General features: G+C 45.3%; 1 protein-coding gene across 1 annotated transcript in view; it reads right to left on the minus strand.

The window, feature by feature from the left end:
- The window catches only part of VWA8 (von Willebrand factor A domain containing 8), a 376054-nt gene that overhangs the window by 318480 nt on the left and 32546 nt on the right, over positions 1 to 25028 (minus strand). The window contains exons 4-5 of the mRNA XM_063425968.1: positions 1937 to 2067; positions 566 to 676 (exon numbers count right to left, since the gene is read on the minus strand). Of these exons, the coding sequence (XP_063282038.1) occupies positions 566 to 676; positions 1937 to 2067 (242 nt within the window). The remainder of the gene's footprint in view (positions 1 to 565; positions 677 to 1936; positions 2068 to 25028) is intronic.

A 25028-nucleotide genomic window follows, 5' to 3' on the forward strand; every position in this document is an offset into this window, starting at 1 on the left:
AGTCACTGGATTTCTGTATTGTAGTTGCCCAGAGGTATTTGGACAAAAACATTGATAATGAGTTGGTTTCCAAGTAGCGTTCTTCAGTAGCCATGACGACAAGACAGTGGCCCCGCTCCAAAGAGGTACCGTACGAAGAGTGCATTTTATACCTATTTGTGAATTTTTGTCTACTTAACTTTTGTTTACGAGTATAATAAAAGACACATTTAACATAAAATAACCACTACATTTTATTGTAGTGGTAATAGATCAAAGAGTCTTAGAGCACTTTGCACACAGTTTGAGTCAAATCATTTTTTTAACTCAGTTTGACAAATTTCAGCATCTCACCTGACCCTCAGATAATGCATAAACGAGTGAGTTTCCACATTCTCCTGTCCCACTCTGAATGGCAATGACAGGTAATGGGGGCGCCCCTTTATTTTACGCTACTTTGTGCTTATGTGTGTTACGGAATATACTCCATTGATAATGTAAGATTTTCAAATGAATGTGCTCATGTAAAAGTTCTGCTCCCATCCTTTGGCTGTTTGTTGGATATCTCAGATCCACCAACTCCTACCTGATCAATGTAAAAAGCTGTTCCAGAACGAATTTCTCTTCTTTGCTTGAGATCAGCTTCGGTAGTGTCTCTGGAGAGAGCAATGTATTCTACTTCTCGTTTGGTGAGCTCCTGTAATCAGATGTGGAACATGATTCTGTCACAAATATCCATGCTAGAACAATTTGCCTTTATAACCTTACTTTTTAATACACCATCTGTTCACAAACAGACCAATTTTAAAGGTAAATACAATCTAGTAAACAGAGCACGAGCAAAAAAATGTTTTTAAGATCATGTTTTGCAAGTGCTGCTACTGTACATCAGAGCATGCAATCTAATGGAGTACATTAATCTTATTGTGTGTACCCACAATAGTGACAGAGGTGTGCAGATACAAATAAGAAAATAAAAGGAGAGTGTTTTAGTTTGCAGGATATCCAAGAAAACCAGATAGGACTTGAAAAAAGTTCCCTTAGGCAATGCTCAGTAAGTAGGGGGTTGAGACCACAGGACCCACAAAGAACACGACAGGTAGCATGAAGAAGGAAACAAGAGACCTAAGACTCACTCTTAACCGGAGGGAAAGTTAGCAAATATTCCCATTCTTTCACTAATGTGTGAGGGAAAAGGGATTTAAAGTTGAACAAAACATCAGAGCCCTGTCCATTTTATCATCTGTTGCTGCATTTGGATGTCAGGGCAACATTTACAAAGAATGGCAGCCTGGGAAGCTTGGGGTATAAAAATTATAAATACTCCGATTCTGCTCAATTTCATATCAATTCACGGGGATATGAATCTCACCCGCTTCCATCAAGTGATTATACCATTAATAATTGGTGGTATGGAGACCCACCCTTCTTCCAGCACATCAATTACATAGTAGAATGTCACAGACTGCAACCTGCACATTTTTACCTAAAGAATCTGTGAGCAAATAGGCCAAAGCACAATGCGATTTCACAATACTATATAGACTGCAGCTTTTTATGAACAATTTGATAACAAGTTTCATTTTGTGTACTACCACTATACATACATATTGTTGAGTAACGTGTATTCTAACTAAAGTTAGAAAAGTGTCATATATTCATCGAATACCGAAAACAGTTTTATTCTTAAATATTTCTAACACCTCACACCTTGTCATTATTTATAGCCAAATAGTAACCTGGTAATGTAGTGTATCTATTGTACGGCCTTATGGTGTGACCTATTCCTCACATTTATATGTGCCCTAAATGATTTATAGCTTGTATGTGGATAAACATTACATTACATGCATGGTGTAGAAATATTTGGTCACTTCAGTAGCAATCCAACTAAAATATACATGTTGGGATCTGTGCTTTCTCCTTTTCAGATTTTCAGAAAGCAAAAGATACTTACCAAATATTGCATAGCAATAGATCGTCTCAATGGTCCAGGAGGTCCAATGAGAAACATATCCTGTCCCAAAAGGTCTTTCTGCATAATCCATCTTAGATGCTGTACTGCCGTCTGGCTTAATGGGTCAGGAACTAGAAACAAACATTTCAGATTAGAAACTGCTAATTTACCAAAAAATCATACAGGTTATGATTACTGGTGTATATTCTGTGAAGAAACATCTGCAGTATTTTGTCCAACCCAAGCAAAATGCTAAGTTATAACAATGTTGCGGTTTCAGATATTCTGCAATAATATTTTTTGCTAGTTTAGAGGTCCAAAAACTGTAAGTGAGGCTGGGATTGTACCACCCGACCGCAATACTGTAAGTGCAATTCTTAGGTGTTTTTTTTGTCTACATCAATAACATCACTATCATTCATTTACTTCACTATCATTCATATATTCCTTTCCTTGTTGTCCTCTCTTTCTATTTACATATAAACTTGGATTTGAAGACTTCATCAAGGCGTTGTTACCTTCTGTCCTAGAAAATGTTGTATTAAATTGCCTATTGACATTAAATGACTGACATGACATTAAAAGATTTACCTAATCCCTTACGATATTTTACATAAACTAATTATGTGCAGTCAGGTGAAAATTAACCAGCTAGGACGCTTTTAGGGTGTAAAACAAAAAAAATATACCAATGTGGGTTTACAACATGTTTTAAAGTAGCCGGGCTCCTGTTGTTAATAAATGTCCCAATGGCTCATTATGTTGCAGAGTGCCAATATTGCCATCAGACCTGTGCAGGGCTAAACTTTCAATGAAAATGTATGACATTGGCCTAAAATATACAATAGAAAATAACTTGTCACTCTTTAGACATAAGCATGGAAGTGGTATATCAACCTCAAAATGGGATAATGCTCAGGTAACAAATTGGCTTATTTGAATTAAATGACGTTCATGTTTACTCACTGTAGTTGTGATAACAGATAAAATATGCGCAATGCAAAAGACTATAGCTAGTCTGTACAAGTGACTTTAAGGTTTTCTTACTCCAAGCATAGATCTTTGTGAACACTGCAACAGTTTAACTGTATGGTCCTAATCTGCATCAACTATAGGTAAAAATTCAGACACAATTGGTGTGTGCTGGTCGTCGCTATGTTAGGTTACTGGTAGCTGGCTGTGTGTGATGTGTGCATTTGTCTTCACTGTGTGTTGCCCCCTCCTGCTTACATTTCTGAAAGAAGGGGGCAATAATCCTAGGTGGTCTAGAAGGGTTCCTGGATGCCTTATAGTCCTTCCAAGGATAAAGTTGCCAGGTGCTCCATTGGAAGGATGTGTAGTCTGCACTTCAAGTTGATGCAAACCACATTAATCACTCCGGTTCTGGCACCCAGTGAAGAGTCATTTAGTGAGTGTCAGGATCGCAAGGGAGTGCTTACAGTGTCCTGCACCTAACAGAAGTGCAGACCACATGCTCCCTGATGGTGATGCTGTATGGACATGGCTTAAAAGGTACAATCCAAACCTCTAAAGCACCTTAGCTTGCTGTAATTACTTTTATGTGAACAGTGGCGTAGCTGGGGGGGTGGAGGGGAGGGGGAGGCAGAGGAGGTCAGTCTGTGTGTGGGGGGGACTCAGTCTGTGTGTGTTGGTCAGTCTGTGTGGGTACGGGTGTGGGGGGGTTCAGTCTGTGTATGTGTATGGGTCAGTATGTGTGCGGGAGCAGTCTGTGTATGTGTAAGGGTCAGTCTGTGGGGGGGTGGTCAGTCAGTGTGTGTGTGTGTGTATAGGTCAGTCTGTGTGGGTATGGGTGGGGGGGGTCAGTCTGTGTGTGGGTCAGTCTGGGTGTAGGGGGCTCAGTCTTTGTAGGTGTATGATTAGTCTGTGTGTGTGTGCATGGGTCAGTCTGTGTATGGGTCAGTCTGTGTGGGGGGGTCAGTCTGTGTGTGGGAGCAGTCTGTCTGTGTATGTATGGGTCAGTCTGTGTGTGTGGGGGGTCAGTCTGTGTGGGGGAGCAGTCTGTTTTGGGGTGGGGGGGTTCAGGCTGTCTGTGAATGTATGGGTCAGTCTGTGTATGTATGGGTCAATCCATGTGGGGGAGCAGTTTGTGTGTGTGTGTGGTCAGTCAGTGTATGTATGGGTCAGTCTGGGTGTGGAAGCCAGGCAGTCTGTGTGCGTGTATATGGGTCAGTCTGTGGATGTATGGGTCAGTCTGTGTGGGGGGGCAGTCTGTCTGTGTGTGTGTGTGTGGGTATGGGTCAGTCTGTGGGTTTGTATGGGCCAAGAGAGATACCTCTCAACTCGTGACCTCCCCTGTACCCGATGGATTGGCAGCCTTCTCAACCACAAGGATCTGATTGTGACAGCCCCCCCCTGCAAGGTAAGATCAGGGAAAGGGGAATATTCTTTTTTTTTTTTTTTTGCAGCTTAGCAACGGTCTGACAAATGCCAGGCACCAGGGCAAAATGTCTAGTCGCCATGGAGACCCGGCGCCTGGAATTTGTCAAGCCCTGTGTATATGTGTGTGTGTGTATAAATATATATTTTATCCTGATGAAAGTCCTATACAGGGACTGAAACGTTGATCCCATGTTTTAACCTTGCTAATAAAAGAAGAATTTTATTTAAGACCGTGAGTGCTGCCATTTCTACTACTATCTGGATATAAACTAAAGTCTCAGGCTAAGCACCCGGCAAGTATACATTTCTACAGCCTGAGTGCAAGGATTTTTCTTAGTATTTATATATAGCACATATATATGTGTAGCACACACACATAGACATTTTAGAACTGCCCCCCTACTTTTGTCCCTGGTCCCTTATGTGTCCCCCCCAAGTATGAATCCTGGAGACGCCACTGTATGTTAAGAGACAGGTCCTGTTACTTCCTGGTTTGGTTAGCTTATTTGCACTGAACTCAAGAAGTAGCAATTCCTCAGAGCACCTGCCTTGAAAAGACTTCTCAATGAGCTGCACTGGGAAATCTGTGATTGGACAGCCACAGAAAGTTTGGGTGGGGTTGGAAGGGGAGGGCTTACAAAGACAAAAAATTATAATTCCAAACCCCTGGTAATGTCATTTTTCAATTCATCAAGTTACAGCACTTGGTAAGTACTTTATAATTAGAGTTCCTGATGCTCAGGTGCAAACTGTAACTTTTGTTTGACTGTGCTTATTTATGTGTTTCTTTTCAGTGCTTGCTGCCTCGGGTATTTCATTGTCTAATTATTTAGCGATTTTTCAGCAGGGCTTGCTTATGCCCAGTCTCCTTTAAGAATGAATTTCAGGAATTTCGCATACGCGGATGCCCTTCTCTTCTTCGTCAGCAGCCCAAGAACCACGCTACCATGCCTATTGGCAGAATTCGAAAAATTCGGCCTAATCTCGGGATTCAAACTTAACCTAACCAAGTGCGAGGTGTTGAACGCAACGATCCAAGAGGAGGAATATAGCGCACTGGAGACGATGTTCCCTTTTAAATAGTTCAGTAATAAAATGAAATGCCTTGGAATATGGTTAACTCCAGACCCGAGAGACTTATACCACCACAACTACACTCCCTTATTAAAGACGTTAATCTCCTGGCATGGACGCATAGCGGTCCTGAAAATGAACGTCCTACCACGTCTCCTCTACCCCTTCAAGACAATTCCGATTGCTATACCAACCTCATTCTTTGACGAACTGAAGTCAGCAGTCCTACAATATGTATGGAGAGGCGAGCGCTCACGACTTAAACACGAAATACTTTGCCTACCCAGACACTACTGGGGACTAGCCTTACCCGATTTAAAAAAATACTACCAAGCCACAGTCCTACATGTATACTAAACTGGCACTCGAAAACTGAGCAGAAACAATGGGTAACTCTGAATACCGAAGGGAACAGCGCAGCTTTACACTCCACCATATGGGACACGTTGAGGCACAACGCAACGACGCAAGGGGAAGACACTGGACCGGTGGCCCAGACATTACACAGCTGGAGACCAATTAGAGAGCAAAAACACATATCACCTCACTTCTAGAGGCCCCTAGAAATGAACATGAACCATGGCAACCAAGTCTCTGCTTGTTTGGTGGCTCTGCCCAGGAGAGATGCGTGCATCGCCTCTGCTCCTTGAATGTCCTCCACTTTGCGTATCCATTCTTCCCTCCGTGGTATTTCCGTTTTTTTCAAGTATACTGGTATGAGCGCTTTGGCTGCATTCAGTAGGTGTCGTAGGATCGATCTTATATATCGGTATCGGCGATATGTGGAGTAGGGCTAGTTCGGGTGTCCATTCAGTCACCTCACCCAGGATCTCTCGTATGTCGAGTCTGATCATCTCCCAATAAGGAGCGATCATGCCACATTCCCACCAGATGTGGATCGTAGTTCCCTGTTCGGTCAGACATCTCCAGCACATTGGCGATGTCGCTGGGTATATCCTATGGAGGAGTGAAGGAGTTCTATACCAGGTTGCCAACAGCTTGTAGTTTGTTTCCTGAAATTGTGAGCTAATAGTGCTTTTATGGTGCCAGAGTGACGCTTTGTTGTTGTGTGAGTGGTCTTGCAAGGAGCGTCTCCCATTTTCTGCGGAATGTGTCGTATTCAGTGAGATGTCCGGCTAGGAGGTGTTGGTATAATGTGGAGATCGTTTTGTCGAGTTCGATGACCTTTGCGCAGCATTCCTCGAACCACGTGAGCTCACGGTTTAAACGTTCTCTATTGCGGAGCGTGTTGTGGAAGTGTTTCAATTGGAGATATCGGAGTGTTAGCTGTACGGTGCAAGGTTTGCCGTTTAGTAGCGAGTTTAGGGGACGTATCCTCCCATTCTGAAGAACCGTGTGTATAGGGATATGTCCCTGTTCTTCCGAGAATGACCATGTTCTTGTGGGGATTTTTCCTCCTATTTTGTGGTTATAGGTGATTGGTAGTAAAGGAGAAGGGGATTGCAATAGTAATGCCAGGGAAATATCTCAATGCTTTCCTATGGACGTTCTGCACACTGGATGCAAATTTCGCATCCAGCGAAGCAGTTTCTCTTACACTGCTATGTTTACATCTGAAGGTTTAAAACCTGGGGGACCTGGCACCCAGACCACTTCATTGAGCTGAAGTGGTCTGGGTGACTATAGTGTCCCTTTAATAGCAAGCTAAAGTTATCATAGTTGGTGCACTACTGAAGATGAGATCATGAGAGGAAGAGCTAAGAGAGGGCTCGGAAGATATAAGAGATTGAGCTAAAGTATTTTACAGACACATATACTGTGTAATCCATCACAGTGATCCTGGCTGTGTGGGATATTTATGAGTATCTCATTATGGTCCCCAGCTCATCTATCTTTGTAGTCTACCCAGCTATGTGTATTGTATAAGTATCTTTGTATTGCATGAGCATCTCTGTAATTATAGGGAGGAGTAACATTTTTGAGGAGGAGTCTGGCACCCCACCATCTTAAAACTTAGCCAGCCGCCTGTCAGGATCGGGACAGGGATCCAACACGCAGAGTACAAAGAGTGGAAAGGTACGTATACCGGGCCTTAGAATGGCCGGACTAACGTACCGAGAGTAAAGAATAGTCAGAGGCAAGCCGAGGTCGAGGGAACGAGAAGACAGATAAGCGAGAGACAAGCCGGGTCAAGGGATAACAGAGAAACAGGGTAGTACAACGAGCCGAGTCAAAACCAAAAGAGCAAACTAGAATACCAGAGCACTGAGTGACTAGACAAGCTAGAACCACGACAGGGCAATGAGCTGAAGTAAGGAGTAAGCTTAAATACCCTGGTTCTGGATGGAAATCACGCCTCTGAAAAGTACCGATTGGATATCGGACACTTGAGTGACAGATTGCTCGTGCTAGCGTCATGACGTCACGTATTGAGCGTCCTGCTAGAAAAGGACGTGGATTCCTCGCGGCCGGTGTTTAAGTGACTGGATGAACCGCGAGGAACGGAGGAGACAGCTCGCCTGGACGGATACACCACCAAGTCTCTACCTCCCTTAGAGGTAGAGGCCTCAGGTACCCTGACAGTACCCCCCCTCTCAGATACGCCCACCGGGCGGAATGAACCGGGGCGAGATGGGAAGCGAAGGTGAAATGCTCTGCGAAGGCGAGAAGCATGGACGTCCTCCTGAGGTACCCAACTCCTCTCCTCAGGACCATATCCCCTCCAGTTGACCAGATATTGCAATTTTCCCCTTGAAATTCTGGAGTCAATGATGGAGCTGACCTCGTACTCCTCCCGACCCTCCACCTGAACAGGACGAGGCGAGGAGACCTTAGAGGAGAATTTGTTGCAAATGAGGGGTTTCAACAAGGAGACATGAAAAGAGTTAGGAATGCGTAAGGCAGGTGGCAGAGCAAGGCGATACGCAACCGGATTGATACGAGCGAGAACCCTGTAAGGACCTATGTAACGAGGAGCAAATTTCATGGACGGAACTTTTAGGCGAATATTCTTAGTACTCAACCATACCCTATCCCCAGGAATAAAAACAGGAGCCGCTCTTCTATGTTTGTCAGCGTGTTTCTTGAACAGCGAGGAACTATGTAATAGAATTTGTCGAGTTTGATCCCATAATTTCTTCAGGTTGGCGACATGATCATCAACCGACGGTATCCCCTGAGAAGAGGAAACCGAAGGAAAAATCGAAGGATGAAAGCCATAGTTCATGAAGAAAGGGCTAGAGCGAGTTGAATCGCAAACAAGGTTATTGTGTGCGAACTCCGCCCAAGGAATCAGACCGACCCAATCGTCCTGGTGTTCGGAAACAAAGCAACGCAGATACTGTTCGATCTTTTGATTAGTACGTTCAGCAGCTCCGTTAGACTGAGGGTGATAGGCAGAGGAAAAGTTCAATTTGATGCCCATTTGAGAACAAAAGGATCTCCAGAAACGTGAGACAAATTGAGAACCTCTATCAGAAACAATCTCTGAAGGGATCCCATGTAGGCGAAAAACTTCTCTCGCAAAAATCTCCGCCAATTCAGGGGAAGTCGGAAGTTTAGGTAATGGCACGAAATGGGCCATCTTGGTAAATCTATCCACCACCGTGAGAATAACAGTCTGTCTCTTGGAAGCAGGCAAATCAACGATAAAGTCAATGGACAAACAGGACCAAGGTTTCTCAGGAATGTCCAAGGGGTGTAACAGGCCACATGGGGATGCATGAGATAGTTTAGTCTTGGCACAAGTCTCACAAGCTGCGACGAACTCCTCAATATCCTTACGAAGTGAAGGCCACCAGAAATCCTTGGATATCAGAGAGTACGTCTTGCGAATACCAGGATGACCAGCTATTTTACTTTCATGAAAACATTGTAAGAGCTCCAGTTGCCGTTCAGGAGGAACAAAGTTTCTTCCCTCAGGAGTGTTTCCGGGAGCTAGATGTTGTGACTTCAAGATCTGGTCAAGTAGCGGGGAATGAATTTTGAGACTGGTATTAGCAATAATATTGCATTTGGGTACAATGGAAGACAAAAGTGGTTCTACTGAAGCAGAGGGTTCATATTGGCGAGATAGCGCATCGGCTTTAGAATTCTTTGACCCAGGTCTGTAAGTCAGAACGTAATTGAAATGGGTAAGAAACAACGACCAACGAGCCTGCCTGGAGGATAGACGCTTGGCCTCTCCGATATAAGACAAGTTTTTGTGGTCTGTCAGGATGGTAACAGGATGTAATGTACCTTCCAATAAATGTCTCCATTCTTTCAAAGCCTTGATAACCGCTAGTAATTCTCTGTCACCAATGTCATACCTGCTTTCAGTACCGGTCAATTTTTTAGAGAAAAATCCACATGGATGTAATGGTTTATCAACACCCAACCTTTGAGATAGAACAGCACCTAAACCAGTCTCTGATGCGTCTACCTCGAGCAAAAATGGCAGAGAAGTGTCAGGGTGAACTAAAATTGGAGCGGAAGCGAAAAGCTCCTTGAGAGTCTTGAACGCAAGGAGAGCTTCAGTAGTCCAATTCTTAGTGTCAGCCCCCTGTTTGGTCATGTTAGTGATAGGTGCAATAATGGAAGAATAGCCCTTAATAAAGCGCCTATAATAATTGGAAAAACCAATAAATCTCTGTATGGCTTTAAGACCTGTGGGTAAAGGCCACTCTAGAATGGATTGGAGCTTATCCGGATCCATCTTAAATCCCTCCCCAGAGATCACATAGCCGAGAAAGGTTACCTGGGTTTGATCAAAGCTACATTTCTCCAACTTGCAGTACAAGCCATGCTGGAGAAGCTTGTGCAAAACCCTCCTGACTTGTTTGTGATGAATCTCAATGTCACTAGAATGAATGAGTATATCATCTAGGTATACAATGACGCACTCTTGCTGAAATTCCCTAAGAATCTCATTAATCAGATCTTGGAATACTGCTGGTGCATTGCATAACCCAAAAGGCATGACGGTATATTCATAGTGGCCATATCGAGTATTGAATGCCGTCATCCACTCATGTCCCTGCTGGATTCTCACCAAGTTATATGCCCCTCTGAGGTCTAACTTGGTGAAAATTGTAGAGCCCTTCAAACGATCGAAGAGTTCGGTGATCAAGGGAATCGGGTAGGCATTTTTAATGGTTATCTTATTCAGACCTCGATAGTCAATACAAGGTCTCAAAGAACCATCTTTCTTTTTAACAAAAAAAAATCCAGCCCCGGCAGGGGAGGAGGACCTCCTGATGAATCCCTTGTCTAAATTCTCGTGAATATATTCCTCTAGGACTGAGTTCTCCTTTATAGATAATGGGTATACATGACCTCTGGGAGGCATGGTACCAAGGAGTAGGTTAATTTTGCAATCAAAGGACCTGTGTGGGGGTAAGGTATCGGCCTTCTTTTTGTCAAATACTGCCTTTAAATCTAGATACTGAGGCGGAATTTGTGTCTCTGTAGGATTGTCAGAGGTATTCGATGTATTAGTTAATCCAAGAGGTAAGACCTTCCGCAAGCATTTTTCTTGACAATTCTCTCCCCATGAAACTATCTCCCCTGATTCCCAATTAATAATAGGGTTGTGTCTCCTCAGCCAGGAGTACCCCAGAACTATGGGAATAGACGGAGAAGAAATGAGCATCAAGGATATATCCTCTTTATGCAAGATGCCAACAGTCAAGTTAATCGGTATGGTCTCATGAAAAATAACAGGCTCAAGTAACGGTCTACCATCGATGGCCTCAACAGCCAGAGGTGTCTCTTTTAACTGGGATGGAATATCATGCTTGGCAGCAAAACCCTGATCTATAAAGCTCTCAGCAGCTCCAGAATCGATTAGTGCCATAGTCTTAACTACTCCCTTCTCCCACTTTAAAGAAACGGGTAACACAAGCCTGAGCTCCTTGTAGTTGTGAATAGAGGACAAAGTAGAAACACCCAAGGCCTGCCCTCTAGAGGAACTTAGGTGCGAGCGTTTCCCGAAAGATTGGGACAATTTAGGCGTAAATGACCCCTGACTCCACAATACATACATAAACCCTCCCTTCTCCTGTACTGTCTCTCCCTTTCAGTGAGATGAGTACTGCCTATCTGCATAGGTTCAGGAATACGTAAGTCTTCGAACTCAGATATTTGAAAGGTAGGCGCTAGTTTAAAGGAGGGTCTACGGGTCCTATCTCGAGTGTTCTGCCTCTCTCTTAAGCGTTCATCAATACGAGATATAAAAGAAATTAAATCCTCCAAATTTTCAGGGAGTTCTCTAGTAGCGACCTCGTCAAGAATTACATCTGATAACCCATTCAGAAACACATCTATATAAGCCTGTTCGTTCCACTTAACTTCTGCCGCCAAGGATCTGAACTCTAGTGCATAATCCACAAGTGTTCGATTGTCCTGTTTAAGGCGCAACATTAATCTAGCTGCATTGACCTTTCTGCCAGGAGGGTCAAAAGTTCTTCTAAACGCAGCTACAAAGGCATTATAATTATAGACGAGTGGATTATCATTCTCCCATAAAGGATTGGCCCATCTCAAAGCTTTTTCAATGAGCAGAGTAATAATAAATCCAACCTTTGCTCTATCTGTAGGATAAGAGCGGGGTTGTAGTTCGAAATGGATGCTAATCTGGTTTAGAAAGCCACGACACTTCTCCGGTGACCCGCCATAACGTACTGGTGGGATAATACGGGAAGAAGCACCTACAGTGGCTACCTCTAGACCTGAGACTGCAGGAGAGATAGAAGGAGTACGTGTCTCCTCAGGTGGATTACTAGCACGAGACAAAAGTGCCTGTAGTGCCAAAGCCATCTGATCCATCCTATGTTCCATGGCGTCAAACCTGGGATCCGAAGAACCAAGCTGACTGTTTGTACCTGCAGGATCCATTGGCCCTGTCGTAATGTCAGGATCGGGACAGGGATCCAACACGCAGAGTACAAAGAGTGGAAAGGTACGTATACCGGGCCTTAGAATGGCCGGACTAACGTACCGAGAGTAAAGAATAGTCAGAGGCAAGCCGAGGTCGAGGGAACGAGAAGACAGATAAGCGAGAGACAAGCCGGGTCAAGGGATAACAGAGAAACAGGGTAGTACAACGAGCCGAGTCAAAACCAAAAGAGCAAACTAGAATACCAGAGCACTGAGTGACTAGACAAGCTAGAACCACGACAGGGCAATGAGCTGAAGTAAGGAGTAAGCTTAAATACCCTGGTTCTGGATGGAAATCACGCCTCTGAAAAGTACCGATTGGATATCGGACACTTGAGTGACAGATTGCTCGTGCTAGCGTCATGACGTCACGTATTGAGCGTCCTGCTAGAAAAGGACGTGGATTCCTCGCGGCCGGTGTTTAAGTGACTGGATGAACCGCGAGGAACGGAGGAGACAGCTCGCCTGGACGGATACACCACCAAGTCTCTACCTCCCTTAGAGGTAGAGGCCTCAGGTACCCTGACACCGCCACTGGTACCGTGGACAGAAATAAAAAAAAATTTAAAAAAGGGTTAAGGAGAGAGATACTAAAAAGGAGAGGTTACCAAGAAGATACATTAACGGGGAGAAATACTAATATGAAGGGAAGCACACCTAATAGGCGTGATAGGGAAATTGAGAATAGCACTAAAATAAGGGGTAAAAATTTTTTAAAAAAGATACTAAAATAGAAGAAGGGGATATTGAAATCTGATATTAAAAGGGGGGAGTACAGTGAGATAACAACCCACTACCTGAATGGTTATTTTTAACAAAAATTAAAACAGAACACAACCCTGACCTAGAGCATCCCTTTCAAGCAGTGTTTTTAGACCTTGACTGAAGAGCTACAATCGGTTCCCTTTGCTGCTGCAGTAGGTTTCAAATGTTGTAAGAGGTATATACCATATTCATTAGGCTCTGGGCAAACACCTGCAATACATTGGTTACTGTAGCAGTCGAACAACCCTGTCCCTGGCCAGACACACACACAGTCACCACAACCACTACCACATTTTAATCATGCTCACTGTGATCACCAAACAAACTCATGTTTTAGTATTGTGCTCATCTACTAAAATGGATGATGTAAATAAAAATGTGTTTCCATAAGATGGAACCACAAATGCCATTTAACAATCATATTGATCAAAATGGTCAAGCTAAACTAATATAGTCAATTAGATTCTAATTATTCCCATTAACCAATTAAGCTTAATTGTTGACTTATTGTCAGCCACTCTACATCAATAATGCCACGTTTCCTCTATAGATCTATAAAACGTAATAGATATATATTATTTTCCTTCTGTATAACATAGATTAGGATTAACTATTAGCCTTGATTAATGACTACAATTTAAATAGATTGAAAAAGAAACGCTTAAATTGGTTTTAAATTGATTTTTTAAGTGTGTCTTCGACAAAGAGGAATTTCAGCCTCAATAGGAAAACCCACAACTAGAGAACATAATAACAATGTTAAATTGCAATAGATTACTTTATTAATTCTTACAGAGTATTTGTTTTTCGCTATAACAAAGAGATATTAAAGAATCACTCTAAGCACCATAACCACTACAAACTTTTGTGCTGACGGCACATCTAGCACCATACCACAGTAAGTAACTATTATCAAAAGGTTTGACACTTACTGTGTTGTCCACAGTCTTTTTCTGTATTAATTACATCAATTCTGCCCAGTTTTGGTTTAAGCTAGCACTCTTTAGGACCAAAACTAATAAATAAATATATATATATTTATTTATTTATGAGAATATATATATATATCCTGCTCAAAAAAATAAAGGGAACACTTAGCCCCTTAAGGACAGAGCTTCAGAAGCTTGTCTTTCACTTAATGACAACAGCATTTGTTGCTGTTTGCGTTCAACTGCAATTTGCATTTTACTCATTTATTGCACCGACGCATATTATATACCGTTTTTTAAAGGACAGAAAGGGCTTTAATTTGATGTAACATATATACACATAAATGCTTATTTATTATAAAAAAAATACAGAAAAATGCAAAAAAAAGTGCAGGTTAAGGAAAGTAATTAAAAATAAATTAATTTAGTTGTTCTGATTTACAGAATATATAATGTGTCTGGGATTTTAAGTTTTTTTTGGTAGTTACAGGTCACAAAGCACAAGGAGTAAAATAAACTTTTAATGTGGAGCGATTTTAGAATTTGGGATGTTTGTCTTGTAAGCTTAATAGCCATAAAAGAAAACAAAATTGCCACACAAAAGTATATATTTATATAAAGTAGACACCACAGGCTATTTACCTAAGGTTGTTTTGACACTTTCTAAGTAGCCATTTCACCGCCAATCTCTGCTAAATATTGGAGTAAAATTGTGTTTTTGGGGGGTTTTGGCACACAAACTTATAACAAAGAACTTCTCATGTGTATTTTGTAAAGTTGGTGTGTGCTATTCCTGTACAAAGGTTTATTGTGTTTTGTGTCTTCTGCTGAGTACAACGGTACCCCCATTGTATGTCTTTGGCACTATTTCGTGAAGCTACAGTGCCATATAGGAGACATGTCCTTTTCAGTATTCACAGTCGAATTTTGAGAGACGGATTTAATGAGCCTATGCTTCCATTTGGGGTATTATAGTAGTTTGACTGTTCAAAAACCCCCACAAAGGCCTACCATTTGTAAAAGTAGACACCCCAGGGTATCTCATAAGGTGCATATTGTGCCTTAACATGCCCCCATTATTTCACCAACATATGCCAAAGTATGTGGTAAAGAATAATTTTGTGCATTTTTTACATACGGATTGCATTTTTGCTGGGCATTTTGTATATTTCATATGTGCCACTAAGTTCAAACCCCCTAAATTATGCTCAGCTAAGTCTTCTGAGTAAAAAGACATCCCCCATTGTATGTCTTTGGCACTATTTCGTGAAGCTACAGTGCCATACAGGAGACCTGTCCTTTTCAGTATTCACAGTAGAGTTTTGAGAGACGCATTTAATGAGCCTATGCTTCCATTTGGGGTATTATAACAGTTTGACTGTTCAAAAAAAAAAACCCACAGAGGCCTACCATTTGTAAAAGTAGACACTCCAGGGTATCTCATAAGGTGCATATTGTGCCTTAGCATGCCCCCATTTTTCCACCAATATATGCCAAAGTATGTGGTAAAAAGTTATTTGGGGCATTTTTTTTACATACGGATTGCATTTTTGCTGGGCATTTTGTATATTTCATATGTGCCACTAAGTTCAAAACCCCCAAATTATGCTCAGCTAAGTCTTCTGAGTAAAAAAGACACCCCCAATGAATGTCTTTGGCACTATTTCGTGAAGCTACAGTGCCATATAGGAGACCAAGCCATATCAGTTTTTACCGAACGTTGAATTTTGACGCTGGGCCAATGTGCAATTTCTAAGCATCTTCGCAGGTTTTAAATTCAAAATTCCCCACAAAGTCCTACCATTTCTTAAAGTAGACACCCCAGGGTATTTCAAAAGGAATATTTTTTTTTTTTTTTTTGTAAATATGTTTTTATTTAGTATTTTCAGTTTCAAATTGTTCCAGTAAACATAGTATTGTATAGACATGCAGTAGGTGGTGACACGCAGGTCGCCGTATGGCACTTGTGTAAGCAGTATTCAAGCAAGTAGGTAGAGGTGACTCGCAGGTCACGTCACGGCTTTATGGGAGAAATATATGAGCAAACAAGTAATGGTGACTCGCAGGTCACAGCATAGTATTTCTAGAAGCATTTAATGGACATGTAATCGAGGTAGGTGCATAGATCACTACATAGTATGCGTATAGTTTCTCCACCTGCACAGTTCAACCTCGGCCCAGGGGAACGAGCGCAGCCCGAGCGGCGGCGGCTCTGGTCAGGGCACTCTAGGTTTGTATTGCATCTTATGTATGCCGGCCTCCCCAGCTGCGCCCGTCCCCACGCGCCGAGTGGGTTTTCGTGTACCGTGTCCGTTCGCATGGCTGTGGTGTGACGGTCAGGTATCCCTCCTGTGAGGTGGTCTGGTGTCGTGGCAGAGTGTTCTATCGGTCACAGTGGGGTTCGGTAGGACGTCCAACCCCCGTGATCAAGGGTCTGTTCGTGGAGGTGCAATTACTGTGGTCTCCCCTTGGGGAAGTGAGTATCGTCGCAGGAGCTGTTCATGTCCGCTCTGTTGTCGCTCCGGCTGTGAGCCATGCTAATGGTCAGTGTGTGTGTGCCAGAGGGTAGGGGGGAATCGGGAATGACTTGTCAGGGAGGGTAGGGGAAGGGTGCGTCTGCGTCCAAGTCCCTTCTGTCTGAGTCCGTCCTGTGGTTGTCCGGTCTTTTCGTCCCCTCAGTGTGTCATTATGGGTCGTATCGAAGTCTGGTCGCAAAGTCTGCCCTTGTGGTGGTCAGTATCCATTGGGTCCATATTTCCATGTACCTGGTCGTTGCGTTGGATGTAGTCATAATGAGTTCCTCTATGGCCCTAAGCTCCTCCATTTGGGAGAACCAGGATGTTAGCGGAGGTGTCATTTGCCATTTCCAGAATTGGGGTATTACCTGCTTGGCAATATTTAGGATTCTGATGGTCAGTGAGTGTTTGTAGCGTGTTCTCGGGGTCTGTGTGTGGTGAAGGAGCATGTGTTCTGGAAGGAAGGGGGGTGGTATGTAGGTGAAGGTTTTCAGGATGCTGTGTATGCCCCGCCAGAAGGGCTGCACCAGTTCACAATCCCACCAGAGGTGGAGTGCAGTGCCGGTCTCCCTGTTGCACCTCCAACAGAGGTCTGTATGTTCAGGGTCTATGGCATGCAGTACCATTGGGGTACGGTACCAGTTCGTTAGCAGCTTAAACGCTGTCTCTTGGGTTTTGCTGAAGACTGAACAGTGGTGTGTCAAGTAACACATCTGTTCCCATTCTTCCTCCGTGAAAGTCTTCCCTAATGTTCGTTCCCATTTCCCCATGAATTTAGGAGTCTCCGCTGGTGTTTCCCTTTGTAGCAGGGCGTATATGTGTGAGATCCCGTGAGGTTGCGGGTCTGGCTCCATACATAGCCTCTCAAATGTGGTGGGGTCGCGCTTCCTTGCCATGCCCTCAGGGAGGGTGTGCACATAACTCCGAAGCTGTCTGTGTTTAAGGTGGTGTAAAAGGGTGGGGGCGGTCCCTTCCAGTAAGGTCGGGAGTGTCTTGCATTCCGTCCCCGCCAGAAGGTGATGTAGTCTGGGGACTTTATGTCTGATTAGGTCCCTGAACGCGTTGGGGTCAAGCCCCGGGGGGAAGCTGTTGTTGTGTGTGAGTGGGAGCAGGGGAGACGGGAATGGGGCCAGTCTACTTCTCTTCGCTACTCTCTCCCACACCCTCAGTGTTGCGGTCGTGTATGGCGTGCCCAGTCCTCCATAACCCCCTCTCCCCGTCCACGGGACAGTGGACAGTGGTGTCCCCGTGTCCGTTTCCTCCGCCTCCTTCCAGCGCTTGTGAACATTCTCTTTTGTCCACTCCAGGACTAGTTGGAGATGACATGCGTCGTAGTACCGGGCGAAGTCCGGTATGGCTAAGCCCCCCCTATCTTTTGGCAATGTCAGTGTAGTTAGTTTGACCCTTGGCCGTTTGCGGTCCCATATGTATTTCCCGAAGTCTTGTCTCAGGGTTCGGAAGAATGAGCTGGGGATGGTGACCGGTATGGCTTGCATAAGATATAGCAGGCGCGGGAGAAGGTTCATCTTTATAACTTGAACCCTGCCCAGCCATGAGATGTGCGGGTATGCCCATTCAGATAGGTCTTTCCGGAATCTGTCCAGTAGGGGTGTGAAGTTGTGTTTGAATAGGTCAGTGTCTTTCCTTGTTAACCAGGTGCCCAAGTACTGTATGCGGTGTTGTGCCCATTGGAAGGTATGGCTCTGTCGTAGAGGGGAGGCTCTATGTTCCGATAGGTTCATGTTCAGGATGTAGGATTTTGCGTAATTGATCTTAAGGTTAGCAATCTCCCTAAAGGTCTCAAAGGCCTTCAGGATATTCGGGAGTGAGACCTCTGGGTTGGAGACGAAAAAAAGGAGGTCGTCGGCATACGCCGCGATTTTGTGTTGCGTGTCTCCAGATCCAATTCCCCTGATTGCCTCATTGTGTCGTATGTGCGTCAGGAAGGGTTCGAGCGTCAGCACGAAGAGCAGGGGGGATAGGGGGCATCCCTGCCGCGTTCCGTTGGTGATGGGGAAGGCGCTCGTCAGGGCTCCGTTCACTATGACGTGTGCGGTGGGCCCGTCGTACAACGCCCCGACCCACCCCCGGAAATGTGGGCCCAGTCCGATGTGTGTCAGTATGTGGAACATATATTGCCAGTCGACTCTGTCGAAGGCCTTCTCTGCGTCTGTCGACAGCAGCAGAACGCCCTCGGTCCCGCCATGTCGTCTGTGCATGAGCGTTAGCGCTCTGATCGTGTTATCTCTTGCTTCGCGTCCCCTGACAAAGCCTACCTGGTCTGGGTGTATGAGGGTGGGGATGTGTGTCTGGAGTCTTGTGGCTAGTATTTTAGCCAGTAGTTTGACATCGCAATTAATCAGTGAGATGGGCCTGTAGTTCCCGCAGTGTTCCCTATCCTTGCCTTCCTTGGGGATGAGCGCGATGTGTGCTGTTAGCGACTGTTTCGGTAGGTGGTGGCCCTCCCTGAGTGCGTTTAAGGCCTCTAGAAGGGGCGAATATAGTAGGTCTGCGAACGTAGTGTAGTATTTGAGAGGTAGCCCGTCTGGGCCGGGACTTTTGCCTTGTTTCATCATTTTAATGATGCGGGCCAGCTCTTCTATGGAGATCGGTTCGTCTAGCCTGTCCGCGATTTCCGGTGTCAGGGACGGGAGGGAATGTTCTGACAAATAGTCCTGTATTTTCGCATGCAGTTCTTCCCCGGGCTTGTGTTGGTGGGGTCTGGGAAGGGCATATAGGTTCGCGTAGTAATCCCGTGTTATGTCAAGGATCTTGGAAGGCAGTTGGTGTAAGGTGCCCTTAGAGTCTCTCATCCTGTCAATATATGTCCCCTGTCGTCTTTTGGCTAGCATTCTAGCCAGTAGCTTTCCACTTTTGTTGCCGTGGAGCAGGAAGAAGGCCTTGTGTCTAAGTACGTCCCTGTGATGTTGTCTGTGTAGGAGGCCCGTCAGGTCGCGTCTAAGTTGCAGTAATGTCGCCTGATGTGTCGGTAGTTGTGCGGTTTTATTGAGTGTTTCCACCTTGTGTATTTCTGTTACCAGGTCCGCCATGCGACTATTGGTCTGTTTTTTGAGAGTGGACCCCTGACGGATGAAGTGGCCGCGTATCACACTTTTGTGTGCCTCCCATCTGATGGTAGGTGAGGTGTGGTCAGTAGTGTTCGTCTCAAAATATTCCTTGAGTGTGCCTGAGATTTCGGACGTAAAGTCGGGTCTGGTCAGCAGGTAGTCATTAAGTCGCCATTTGTTGTGGCGGGGCCTGAACATGGGTGAGGAGAGTGTCAGGGTCACCGGCGCGTGATCCGACCATGTCGGCACCCCGTGCTCCGCCGCGCTCGTGGTCGGTAGATTATAGTGAGAGGTGAAAATGTAGTCTAGTCTGGTGTAGGTGTTGTGGACATGTGAAAAATATGTGTAATCCCTCTCGTCAGGGTGGTAGGCTCTCCAGCAATCTATCAGTTGAGATCGGGACAGGAGGGTTTTGATTGCATTCAAGTGTTGCGACGGGACCCCCGACTTCCCGGTCGAGGAGTCCCACCTCGGGTTGAGCGCAACATTGAGGTCGCCCCCAACTATGAGGATCCCTTCCGAGAAGGGCTTAAGTATCCTAAGTGTGCGTGCCAGGAACCGGTATTGTCGAGTGTTCGGAGCATATACATTTGCGAATGTATAGGCCTGACCGGCTATCGTGCCCTTAAGGAAGAGGAATCTACCCTCTCTGTCTGTTAGCTGTCCCGTTACTACTAGTGGTATATTTTTCCCGATTAGAATAGCCGTCCCTCTGGACCTCCCCGCGTGGTAGTCACTATAATATCCAGTGGGATAATGTTGGTTCGTCAGTTTGGGCCTGGACCCTTCCCTGAAGTGCGTTTCCTGAATTAACACTATCGAGGCTCTGTGGGTGTGGAAGTCTCGGAGCGCTCCTGAGCGCTTCTCCGGTTTATTAAGACCTCTGGCATTGATGGAGAGGACCGTGAGGCAGTCCGGCACGAGTGCCCTTGTGTCGGGGTGTGAGGGTGGCTGTGTCATTCCGTCCGTGGGTCTCAGTCCAGTCCAGGGGTCTGTGGTCGTCTGCGTCTGCTAGTTACGGGTCAGGTGGGGTATACAGGGAAGGAGGGGGGAGGGGAAAGGTTATGTGTGAAGTATATGAAGGTGTGTCCTCGCCTCTGTAAAGAGACGGTGAGGTGACAGCGACGGGGAACGGATTAGTCAGCGGCCACCTGTGGCCCGCTGATCCCGTTCACCTTGTCTTGGTCGCTGGGCCCTGTAGGGCAGAAGAAGGAAGTCGAGCGACTCCGGGTGGAACCAGTCCTCCCCGCGTCTGTGCGTCTGTCTGTGGTAGACAAGTGAGTACCTGATTGTGTAGGTCGGTTTGTAGGGACCGTGTAGTTTCTCTGTCGGCTGTGTCAGCTACAGTCGGGTTCGTGTTAGCGTCCTCCTCGGTTGAAGTCGTAAGTATTAGGCTCCGGGTCTTAGCACTGGTCGCCGTCTGGGGTGCCTGTCTTGTGCATGTGGAGAAGAAGCAAATAACATAACAGTTACAGAAACACTTGCCATATAACTCTCTCAACATTAAACATCAAACAATAAACTGTGTTGTGGTGTACATCCGCCTGCTGCGTAATTCAATTCTTGTCATAGTTACGTACCTAACTAACGTGCCCTCTCCTCCCCCTCCCGCCACCCGTGTCCCAGCCCAATCGCCATTTTCCCAGCCCTCCCAAAAGAGGTTCCTATTCCCCCCCTATGTTAGTTTTCTCCATGTTCGTGTCTCACCGCATGTGTGTGTTGAGGGAGCGGGAGTTCAGGCCGCTGTACAGTGTGGCTCTTTTCTCCAACCCTTAAGCTATATGTGAGTGAGACCCCCCGGTGGAGCCCGCCCCCTGCTCGTTTAAGTCATCACAGGGCGGACAGGGCTCCAGCGGTGGGTCCCAGTCCTAGTAGAGCTCCGCTGTCGTAACTGCACAGGGCCTAGTGGGCGCCTCTCTCCCCCCCCCACCCCCCCCACCCTCCCCAGCGGTCGTCAGATGGCTTTTGTGGATAGCTATGAGTGCCAGTTGTATAGGAGCGGGTGGCTACCTCAATGGAGCGAGTTCTGTTCCTTTTACTCCTTACGTAACCCCCCAGTGTCTGCCTCCCTCCAAGTGTCCGGGCCGGGTGGGTCCCCCCTGTATCCCTAATCTCCCCTTGCGTAGAGCAGTGTGTTTTAGTGAGATAGTCTAAGAACCCCCAGTGTCTCTGGGGGGACTAAGCCCCGTTCAGGGGAGTGAGTCCCGTCAGTTGGTACTTGCGGTTATATGCTGCAGCAGTCGGTGGTGTTCACTTAAACCGCCATCCCGGAGGGTCGGATGGCCTGTTGTCTAGTCCCTCTGCTCCTGGGCTGCTGTGGCCGAGGCCCTGGAGTCATCTGTAGCGGTGCGTAGAAAGCGAGAGGATCCGGCCATTGTAGGGTGACAGGTGGGAGGCGTAGTTCCAAAGCTAGGTCGCTCAGGTCTTCCGGATTTCGGATTGCAAAAGGCCCTTGCTGGGTAATGACTTGGAGTCCGGTCGGGAAAGACCACCTGTATCTGAGTCTGTGACTTTGAAGGAGTCTTGTGAGGGGCTTCATAGCCCGCCGGTAGGCCAGGGTGGCCGGTGAGAGGTCCGGGTATAATTGTAGTTCCACGCCATTTAGCTGCACTTTTTCAGTGTTGCGTGCTTTTTGTAGGATTTCTTCCTTCAGCTTGAAGTCGGCTAGGCAGCAGATGGTGTCTCTTGGAGGAGCCTCAGGAGGGCCCCTTGGTCTCAGGGCTCTGTGGGCTCTAACGAGCTCTATCTCGGAGTGCTCAGGGCGGCCCAGGATCTTGTTGAACAGGTTCATGAGGGTGTCAGCTATCGGCGTCGCCTGGTCAAGGTCTTCTGGGATGCCACGCACCCGAATGTTCTGGCGCCTGCCACGGTTGTCCAAATCTTCCATGTGCATTGTCTCATTTGTGCCGTGTGGCGGCGTAATGCATCTGTGGTTGCAGATTGAGCAGAGGTTAAATGGTCAGTGTCTGCTTCTAGTTGGGCCACTTTGGTGTGTAGGCCCTGAATGTCCTCCCTGAGGGAGTGCAATTCAGCGGTGATAGAGGCTTTCAGCTCGGAGTTGGCCTCTTTCAAGTCTTGTCTGGTAGGCAAGGCTTTGATTAGTTGGACCCAGTCCGGGTGTTGGTCCGGAGGGGTCTGGGCAGCAGTTGTTGGGCCCTCACCTCGTGGCGACGCTGGGCGGGAGGCGTCAGCAGGCTCTTCATTAGCGTAGGCCCGAGTGGCCGCGTCCGCGGGAGCCACGAGGAATTGCCGCAGCGATGCCGTTGCTGCGCCCTTCGGCGTGTCCGCCGGCTTGGTAGTGCTCGATGCCCGGTGGAATTTACGCATTTCTGCCCGCAATATCAGTGCTGTGAGGAGGATTAGTGCTCAGCCTGCAGAGGAGCTCCGGGTCTACGCCGCCATCTTCCTCGGCTTCCAAGCCACGCCCCCCGAATATTTTAAACCTTAGAGTGGGATCATTTTTCCGCTAGCTTGTACCAAGTGTATTGGTAATAAGCAAAAAAAGTATACACCTTATACACAATGAACCAGTGGATAAACACAAGTGGGTATGTATACAATAAAAGAAATTACCCAAATATTGTAAGGGAGTATGAAGATTCCTCAACATCTTCAGAAGAAACACAAATGTATAATAACAAATCTCCCAGTATAATCTCATTGAGCGTAGACAGGAGGATCAATAGAATTCTCTTTTTCCCAAGGATTCACTTAAAGGGAAAAATAAAAGAACATAGTGTACCACTTTAAGGATAGAGGAAACACTTTATTGTATGCACTTACAAAATGCCAGAAAGTTAAAAGCCCATCACATATCGTTGCCAACTTCTCGATGGATCCCAAGGTGGAAATACAGGAACCCAGATGGAAGAAGCACGAACAAAATAAAACTTTAAAATACAAAATAAAAGTCCGTAATGTAAAGTATTCCTGCCGCCCTACGCGTTTCGTCCTTAGACTTCGTCAGGGGCATCCGGCTGGTGAAGTACACTCCATGATCTTCCGCTCTTTTAAATGTCCCGCCGAGAAACAAGTCTTTTCCGTCAGCCAATCAGAGGCAGTCACGTGTTCCACGGCCGCCTATCAAAAGTGCATCTGTATGGCCAATAGGCTGCTCAGAACCAGCCTCTCGCGAGAAACTCCTCTCCTCACACTCTGCTGGAACGCAAATGCGTTCCAGTGCTCGGGTGGGAGTGACCTCGCGGAGGAAATGGATAGCACAATTCATTAAGAAAAAATGGTATAAAACAAGAGTTAATATCATCGGGACATATTATCCATACAGAACCTAAAATTAAATAAAAGATGCTGTATATAATATAAAAGGGAAACGTAAAAACAAAGGATATATAATCTCGTCATAGTAAAACTACCTTCATGTCACAGAAAAATATCATACAAGTCATAAAAAACATACTATATCGAAATCGATGTTCATACCCTCAGGTTGCATAGTATTGAGGGTATGGATCCAAAACCCCTCTCTTTGCCTCAATTTGAGTAATAAATCACCACCTCTTTGGTCTAAAGTGACTTTTTCGATCGGAGTACAGTTAAAATTGTGGAAACTAAAACTAGGGCACCTGTTACAATGCAAAGGAACTGAATGGGTGGTAATTTTCTTTCTGATATTATTCCTGTGTTCTAAAAATCTTATTTTAACAGGTCTGGTGGTTCTACCCACATATTGGACTCCACATCCACATTTTAAAAGATAAACTGTATTACTTGTGTTGCACGTAATGTGTCCCCTAATTTTAAAACTTTGGCCTGTCACTGTACTAGTGAAATTTAGAGTCTTCTTCGAGATTTTTTCACAGCTTTTACAGGCACCACATGTAAAAAAGCCCTCATTTTGTTGGATCGGTTTGGCATAGTTCTTAAAAGTGCTGGGTGCTAAGAGGTTCTTAAAGTTCTTGCCTTTTTTAAAGATGACTTGTGGGGCTCGAGGAAGTTCAGTCTTTAAAAATTCATCTTCCAATAACAAAGGCCAATGTTTATTTAAAATATGTTTAATTTTCTTTGCATGGGTGTTATACTGTGTATTGAAAGAAAAGGCAAATTTGTTAGCTGTGGGGCGCGCCAATTTGTTAGATAAAAAGTCATCCCTTTTGGAGTTGTGAGCCTTCATAATTTCCTTGTTGATAAAATTCTCGGTATAACCTTTTTCTTAAAATTTATCTTTGAGGATTTTCGCTTGATCTAAGAAATTGTGCTGATCTGTGCAGTTCCTCCGCAGTCGAGAAAATTGGCTGCGGGGAACGCTTTTTAGCCAAGGGGGGTGGTGACCACTTTCTGTATTTATAAAACCATTTGCATCTGTTGGTTTAAAAAAGGTTTTGGTTTTAATCCTAAGATCCTCAATATAAATAGTAAGATCTAAAAAATTGATCTCTTTTCGACTCATGGTAGGGGTAAAAATCAGAGAAAATTGATTTGCATTAATATAAGTAAAAAAGTT

Source organism: Pelobates fuscus, chromosome 1 (genome assembly GCF_036172605.1).
Source record: "Pelobates fuscus isolate aPelFus1 chromosome 1, aPelFus1.pri, whole genome shotgun sequence".
Taxonomy (NCBI): domain Eukaryota; kingdom Metazoa; phylum Chordata; class Amphibia; order Anura; family Pelobatidae; genus Pelobates; species Pelobates fuscus.